The 8575-nt window shown below is 42.9% G+C and overlaps 1 protein-coding gene across 2 annotated transcripts; it reads left to right on the top strand.

The window, feature by feature from the left end:
- The first annotated feature begins 133 nt into the window (after positions 1–133).
- Positions 134–7487, top strand: abcb10 (ATP-binding cassette, sub-family B (MDR/TAP), member 10). 2 transcript variants are annotated; one of them, XM_046357263.1, is made up of 14 exons: positions 134–783; positions 942–1093; positions 1323–1523; positions 1676–1878; positions 2477–2611; positions 2777–2923; positions 3153–3288; positions 3456–3551; positions 3697–3906; positions 4012–4091; positions 4204–4384; positions 4610–4653; positions 4750–4784; positions 4961–7487. In XM_046357263.1, exons 3-14 carry the CDS (start codon positions 1340–1342, stop codon positions 5211–5213), a joined length of 1704 nt encoding a protein of 567 aa, XP_046213219.1. In that variant the 5' UTR covers positions 134–783; positions 942–1093; positions 1323–1339; the 3' UTR covers positions 5214–7487. The 2 variants fall into 2 exon arrangements, with proteins under 2 accessions (XP_046213219.1, XP_046213218.1); XM_046357262.1 differs by having other exon boundaries at positions 134–1093.
- The last annotated feature ends 1088 nt before the right edge of the window (positions 7488–8575 follow it).

The raw sequence follows: 8575 nt of genomic DNA, 5'->3' as shown, positions 1-8575 counted from the left end.
ACATGTTTAAGTTTGCTTAAAATAAACGCAGTTGACAGTGAGAGGACGTTTATTTTTTTGCTGAGTTTATATGTTTCTGTTGAAGATGACATCGATTAATCGAGGTCGCTTAGCAATGTCTTTCAAAGTTATTCTTATATCGTCGGCCATTGATTTCCGTCAGGGACTTTAACAAGAAGCAGCTAGGTTATTTTCCGGGGGTCACCTTTTCTATTGAACAGAGAGGTTTTTCTGTTCGTAGAGTAGTGTGTTCTTCTGACAGTCGGTTACCGTTAGGCTGCCTTGTCGCCTGCAGATTGTGTCGACATGTCACTCCTATCGACAGACATATTGTTGTGACAGGGCGCTCCCAGCGCGATAAAGACAACTTCGCCTAAATGTGGCTGTCACGAACAGATAATGATGAATAACCGCCAGGAACCCACGATGTAATAGACATTATCATTTGCCGTTAGTGTTGGCTGGACACGAAGGAGGACGTTGACCTAACCGTGTTTTTATGTTGGAATTCGCTGGCCTCCTCGTATGTGAAATGGAACATGCTCGTTCGCACTTTCTTGCTATGTTTTGGTCATTTGGTAGGTAGCTGGCAAGCCAACGCACTTGAGTTTGTTTTTCTTGCTTTTATGTGTCTGAGTCGCTCACTAGCTGTCTTGCAGAATGGGACTGTTGCTGTTGCAATTGTCAAAATGTCCAGGCGTGAATATTTTGAAGCGCGAGGTTCACTCCCGTGTACATAAACTATTTTGGTTAGAATGCCAGACGTCCAGGGGACAACGAGAGGTGAGTGGGAAAAGGTTCGAACCTGTGGCACGCTCTTCGCTTTCACACCCGAGGAGATGCAACTCTCTTGTGCCCTGTGTACCACTTAGACAGTTCACCATACCCCCCCATTTGTTGAGGAACTCATGGACAGCAACTGTACACTTTGCCAACTACAGCTCTTCGACAGACTCAAAACAAGCAACACAACAAGAAGTTGACAGCAAAGATCTGCAGTCAACGGAAACAAAACAATCCCCAACTCGGATACCCACTGAGGATGTGAAAAGGATTTTACAACTTGCCCACCCTGAGCGCTTGCGACTGTCAGGTAGGCCATGTCATTTAAGGTCACCACAGGGATATCTTCGAAAATGACCAACGTGGCACTGAAATAATGTTATCACCAACTTGTGCCTGTGTAGGGTTGACTAAATGACATCGTTTATTCCTTACTTGGGCCCTATTTGTTGTCATGAAAGTTTCCCTTTTTAAACAATAATACAGTAATGTTACTTGTTTTGATTCTTATATTATGTTTTCTATACCATCCTCCTCAGCGGCTGTGGGCTTCCTAATGGTCTCCAGCGCTGTCACAATGTCGGCTCCCTTCTTCCTGGGCCATGTCATTGACACCATCTACACCAGCTCTTCAGAGGACTTCAGTGCCTCCCTCCGCTCTCTGTGTATCATGCTTTCAGGGGTATTCCTTTGTGGGGGCGCCGCTAATGCTGCCCGTGTCTACCTCATGCAAATCTCAGGTGAGCGTCACCTTTTGCTCTCAGTGCATGCAGAGTGGGTTTACATATTAAACAGATGTCGATCTCTGGATTTCTTTTGGTTATTACTATCATGACTTTGATGCCATACAGAGGAACTAATCGAACATTTAAAAAATATGTGACTCTTGCAGGTCAACAGATTGTGAGAAATCTACGTGTATTCCTATTCTCCTCGATTCTGAGGCAGGAGGTAGGTTTCTTTGATAAGACCCGTACCGGGGAACTCATTAACCGCCTATCTGCAGACACGGCACTCATCGGCCGCTCCGTCACAGACAACCTTTCTGACGGGCTCCGCGCTGTCGCCCAGGCAACAGCTGGGGTCAGCATGATGGTGAGAAACAGCCCTCTCTCCACATTTGTTTGTAAAGTGTTTTTAGGGTGTTAAAGTCCATTCTACTCTGTACAGGGATCAGTTCTAAGATTTTGAGTCACATGGGAATGCAAGTTGTATTCAGAGGTGAAACTGGTTTGTCATTAGGAAGATGTGATTTTTCATCCTTTCATGTACAGCTTTCCTTAGCGGTACCATTATTCTGGTTACTGTCATTTTTCTTTGTCATTGTTCTGGTCTCTCCACATAGGATCTGGTTTGACCCAAGTTCTTCTCATGTTACAACAAGTATATTTAGAATTTATCCTTGAGTTTAGAGTTAATTCCTTGAGTTTCCTCCTTGGTTAGTATATATTCCTAAGATGTCATTTCTAAAACGGATGACCCCGTAGCAAAATATCCATAACTCATTTATCATAGTAAATATAGTACAGTTGAATACATTCATGATAAATATGTTAACACATCCTCTCCGGTCATTAGTGGCTTTACAGGTTCAAAATCCCTTTATAAAAAGGTAACCGAGCAGGCTTAAAATACTTGGGCTGAATTGCCTCCTCACATTTCCTGGCATCTCCCTCTCGCTCTCTGCCAACAGTTTTATGTGTCACCAAGTTTAGCAGCCTTTGTGCTGCTGATTGTGCCTCCTATGGCTGGCCTAGCTGTCATATATGGGAGATACCTGCGCTCCATATCCAAACGTACACAGGACTCTCTGGCTGAGGCCACACAGGTAAGACGAGACCCGTTCTAACTGCACAGCATTAGTCATTACTGAAGCAGTGTTGCACTGTAGATTATTCTCCAAGCAGAGTACATAGACACCAGGTCTTTTAATAATTTTTTAAAATGTTTAATTGAAACCAATTGATCAGACTGATACTGTATTGTCTTGTAGTTGGCAGAAGAACGCATCAGCAACATGAGGACAGTTCGGGCGTTTGGTAAGGAGCTGACAGAGGTGGCCAAGTATACGGAGAAGGCCAACTATGTTCTCCACCTGGCCAAACAGGAAGCCGTTTTGAGGGCTGGCTTCTTTGGCGCGGTGAGCATCCAACAATTCAATGTTGCCCAATGTTCCTTAAAGAGAAATGGAGTGGTTGTTAACATTTTCTCAATCAACGGCAGTTGAAATGTAGTCAAGCCCTTTTGGCCTTTTGAAAGACTGGAACCACAGAGTTGTGCGATCTGTGGTGGTAGCTTCTGCTTTTATGACCTGTGTGTTTCTTCGGTGGTCATTGGGTTGTAACTGGTTTTGTATGAGTCTCTTTTAGACTGGACTCAGTGGCAACATCATCATCCTGTCAGTGCTGTATAAGGGAGGGCTATTGATGGCCAGTGAACACATGACTGTGGGAGAGCTCTCTTCCTTCCTCATGTACGCCTTCTGGGTGGGCATTAGCATTGCAGGTAGGGCGTATATAATTGTCTCATTGCCTATGCATTCTGATGAAAACCCCTGCTCATTAATCAATGAACAAATCACACTGTTAGAATTTCCATTTTAATAAGAAACTGATTCTCTCTATCCCCTAGTCTGTCTGAGCAGCTGTTTAAATGTCTGTTTCGTTGAACAGGTATGAGCTCGTTCTACTCTGAACTGATGAAGGGCTTTGGCGCAGGGGCACGGCTTTGGGAGCTACTGGACAGGAAGCCCGAGTTCCCCCTCAATGGTCAGCATCAAGCCCTGCAATTCTAGACCACACTGAGAAAGCATTGTGCAAAACACCTTAATTACATCACACTTGGCTAGTAGTCCTCTGCATCTAAACTGGCATGTAAATGTATATGTCCATGTTCCTCCTCATTTCTCTGAAGAGGGTATTGTACTGAGGCCGGAGCAGCTTAAGGGTCAACTGGAGTTCCAGAATGTCTCCTTTGCCTACCCAACCCGCAAAGACGCCCCCATCTTCCAGGACCTGAGTCTCTCTGTGCCTGCTGGCTCCGTCATGGCTGTGGTAGGGCCCAGTGGATCGGGCAAATCCACTCTGGTCTCCCTGCTGCTCAGGCTCTATGACCCAGTTGCAGGTGAGGACTACAGTTGAGGTCATCTCTTACAGCAGCTTCATGTCACTGTATGTGTTCCATTTCGTCAACAGTCTTCTGATATAGAGATCCTTTTTTGCTGTATAGGTGTGATCACTATCGACGGGCATGATGTGAGAGATTTGAATCCTTATTGGCTGAGGAGTCACATTGGAACTGTTAGTCAGGTAATTGGTCACATGATGATTATTAGTAGGCAATATGTTCCCATTGTTGTGGCTAAGCAGTGCTTTGACATGTGGTCTAACCCTGTGGTATTCTCCCTCTGTGGGTCTGCAGGAGCCTGTACTCTTCTCCTGTTCCATCGCTGAGAACATTGCCTATGGAGCGCCCGACTCTGGCACGGTCACAGTTCAGGAAATCCACCAGGCTGCACAGATCGCCAACGCTTATGAGTTTGTCCGAGGTTTCCCAAAAGGCTTTGACACTGTGGTGGGAGAGAAGGGTGTTCTTCTCTCAGGTGAGACAAATACATGCGTATCAGGAATTTTATTTGATTTTGTGATGTGATTACGTAGTTGATAGGTGTTCCTAAAAAAAAAAACTTTTTAAATTGTTATGGTGTTGGACTTCACTGGGCATTCCTCAAACCGGAATGATCTGACTACAGAGTTATTGTTCATAACTACAACCATCGCTTCTTTAACAGCTTTAATGTAATGACTAGTTTTGCTTTAACCAACAGGTGGTCAGAAACAGAGAATTGCTATTGCAAGGGCTCTGCTTAAGGTATTTTTAATTACACCTGATTACATGCATCAACATTTTTATGTTTTAGTCAAATGGGCAAATGTTGTAATGTATGCATTCTCTCCCTTCTCTCAGAACCCCAAGATACTTCTACTTGATGAGGCTACAAGGTAAGACATTGTGCATGGTCTAATCACATTTCCATGAGTCGTTCTTCCTCTGTTTTGGACAGTTAAGCAAGTTCAATCAGCTGGGTGAAGCAGGGTCAAACAACCCAATGACATGTGAGCTATAACTCATGGACCTCTCACTTTTGCCCTCTCTTCTCCATCCCCCTCTTCCTCAGTGCCCTGGATGCAGAGAATGAGTTCCTGGTCCAGGAGGCTCTAGAGCGGCTCATGGATGGTCGCACAGTGCTGATCATCGCCCACCGCCTCTCCACCATCCAGAACGCTGACGCCGTGGCTGTGCTGGACCAGCGGCGTGTGGTGGAGTGTGGGCAGCATGCACAGCTCCTGGGCAACCGCCAAGGCCTCTTCAGGAAGCTGATGGAGAAACAAGCCTTCCTTCAAGAGGGGCAAAAGCAAGCGTTGCGTTGAAAAGAGCTGGGGAGGGGCCTTAAATGTAGAGAAACTGCCTTTAGCTGTGTGGTGACGTGCTAATCACGCTGCGCTCTGCTACACTCCTCAGTCTGTCAGTGGTGTGTGTGAATCAGTTTAAGCTATTTGCAAGGGAGCATTTGAATATCAACTGGAACATGGATGATTTTAATATTGCAGAGCCATCTCGTAGTGCTGAGGGGGGTTCATTTTGAGACAGCCAGTAGGTTTGGATTCTCTTCTTGAGGACACCCAACTTATTGAGTATCATTCTTCAAGCTACAATATGTCACTTTTTGGGTGACCTGACCAAATTTGCATAGAAATGTTATAGATCAGTCACTCATTGAAAGCAAGTCTAAGAAGGGGTACATCTGTTCTATATGCGCTATTTCTATGCTTCCTGTTAAGTTTTGTCTTTTACTTTCGGTTTTGTACACCAGCTTTAAAAAGCTGGAAATATTTTTGATTCTGAAAAATATATTTCACAGCGGTTAAGATGGTACAATGATTCTCTACACTGTGCTTCCTAGTTTTGTCAAACACTGAAATTTTTTCACAAAATTGGGTTGTGCCTTCAGATAGTGAGTCATGTGGCTTGCGATATAAAGCAGAAGGACAGTCATCGAGGCATTCAGTTATTGTTCGATTGAAGGTTAGAATGGGTGAAACGAATAACCTAAGCGACTTGGAGCATGGTTTTATCATCGGTGCCAGGCATGCAGGTTCCAGTATCTTAGAAACGGTCTGCCTCCTGGGCTTTTCACGCACAACTGTGTCTAGGGTTTACCGAGACGTGAGACAAACAAAAAAACATCCAATCAGCAGCAGTCCTGTGGGCGAAAACAGCTTGTTGATGAGAGGTCGATTGAGAATGGCAAGAATAGTGCAAGCTTACAGGCGGACCACAAACAGGCAACTAATGGCGCACAACGACATCTTGGAACTCACAACTCATCCGTCCTTGTCACGGATGGGCTATTGCAGCAGACGACCACACCAGGTTCCACTCCTATCAGCTAAAAACAAGAAGCGGCTCCAGTGGGCACGCAATCACCAACACTGGACAATTGAGGAGTAAAAAAACAAACATTGCCTGGTCTGACAAATCTTGATTCCTGTTGCGTCATGCCAGAGTCAGGATTTGGCATAAGCAGCGCGAGTCCATGGCCCATCCTGCCTGGTGTCAACAGTAGAGGATGATTAGGGTGGTGTGGGGATTGTTAATTCCATTGATAACAATTGAGCAATGTTTCCATGCCCTGAAGAATTCAGACTGTTCTGGAGGCAAAGGGGTGTCTGACTCGGTACCAGATGGTACCTAATAAACTAGCCACAGTGTGCATTTATTTGTTAGAAGTTATCCAAAACGTGAAGCTAGCATTGTCAATTATGTAGGCCTATTTCAAAGACAATGGAAAACATACAGAACACTGATATACAAGCAACATTGGCATAAATGTGGACGATAATCAAATATCTTACATTGCAGTTGATAAAGCAAACAAACCACCACTGATCAGTTATGAAAATGATGTGCATATCCATGCAAATGTTCTGCTATATCACCTATTTCACCACTGGCTATTATTTCATTGATGGATAGTATGCTGGATATTTGATTTACATGAAATACAATCACAAAATTAATCTTCAAAGATGCTTTTGGGTGTTCCACTGGTACCAATTGTACATTGTACATTTCTGAACAATCTAACATTCAATAGGTAGAATTTGACCAAATCCATGTTATCTTGACAGTTGACAGTATGTATAACTGAAAGACCTTGCAGACTTTTTAGTATTTGGATGTAGATTTCAGCAAAATCCTTTCTACTAATGGGATATGTAGATCTTTAAAATGTGGCATTATACGCTCACATTATCAAATAACATTTATTTTCTTATCTGACACTGATGAATAGATTTCTCACTTACCTGTGACACTGGATGTACTGTGCCTGGATTGTACTGCAAAGAAACATTCACTGCTCTGTTTTGTGCCATTTTGCTCCTCACATTTTAATCTTGGATTCAGTAGTCATCCTTGTGCAATAGAATGGCAAGAACAAGAATGGTAGGGAGATTTTAAATAACTTTGAGCTTCAACCAATGCCATACCAATGTGTTTGTGTGTAAGTCCTATATCCATGTTCTCTACAGAAGGCTCCTTGGTAAAATCAGCATGTTGTAATAATGTATTCAAATATAATATTTTAATGATTTTGTGTGCTAAATTATTAGGCCTTTGAAAAATAAACGATTTTAATAATATTCTGTGATTTCCTTTTCAAATATAAACCCATTAATACAGACCCTTACTATGCAGGACAAGTTACATTAACTGTAAAATGTTTTTTATATTATCTCAGACTCAGTCACATATCTTCTCAGAAAATATTTCATCTAACTTAATCTCTTGTGGACAGATGAAACAGCAAGAAAAAAAAGAGTAAATGACAAACTTTCACAAGAGAATTTTACTTCTGGGTAACCAAAATGACCAAAAGAGGGTACTATTAACCTAATGTTTTTTCTCCAATCTGTGTGTGTTTAGAAAAGTTATATATCAAATTAATGAAATTCTAAATGTTCAGTCGAGACAAATCTGGACCATCCTCATCCATTCTATTCATACACCTTTGTCACCTCTTTCAGTGATCAAATAGATCAGTTCAGAGCCCATGACATGCACTGGCGTTGCGTACTGGACACCTGCGCTGCCCCCGCAAGGTAGTAACCCTTCAAAAAGTCTGTCATCAAGCTTTTTAATGTCAATAAGTACTTATTTCTTGGCATCAAATCACATATCTACCGTAGCTTTGATTGGACTGATCATGTCAACATCATACTTTCAAAATCCTAGCTAGCAAGCTAGACAAGCAGTCATCTTCAAGAATCAAGTCAACAATCTACTGGCAAATCCTGTTCAATCCTTGTCATATGAAGAGAAATTATAGATAAAATGTATCGGTGCTCATCAGCCATTGGACATTGGAAATTGCAAATTCAACAATGAGTGGTTTGGAAGGAATCAGTGGCGAACTGCAAGTCTTGCAAAGCAATCACTAGCCTGCTATTCAGTGGAGAGGGTGTGTGGTCCAAGTCTGGCTTTAAGGGTCTCTTTTCCAAGCTTAAAAGGATAAACATTCACATGCAACACCATGGGAATTAAAAGGTTGAATTCATTGGCCATGCTGTCAATCCAGCATGACTTCTGCCGCATTCAAAACAACTGGAAACTTGGAACTGGGAAATCTCAGACGTTAGTGAGTTCAAGACAACTGGGAACTCAGGGAAAAAATGAGCCCCGACTGGGAAAATACATTTTGAACAGTCATTCAAGTCGGAATTCCAAGTCG

This window comes from Oncorhynchus gorbuscha, linkage group LG07 (assembly GCF_021184085.1).
Source record: "Oncorhynchus gorbuscha isolate QuinsamMale2020 ecotype Even-year linkage group LG07, OgorEven_v1.0, whole genome shotgun sequence".
Taxonomy (NCBI): domain Eukaryota; kingdom Metazoa; phylum Chordata; class Actinopteri; order Salmoniformes; family Salmonidae; genus Oncorhynchus; species Oncorhynchus gorbuscha.
Note: the sequence above shows the minus strand (reverse complement) of the source record. Positions and strands in the feature narration are given on the sequence as shown.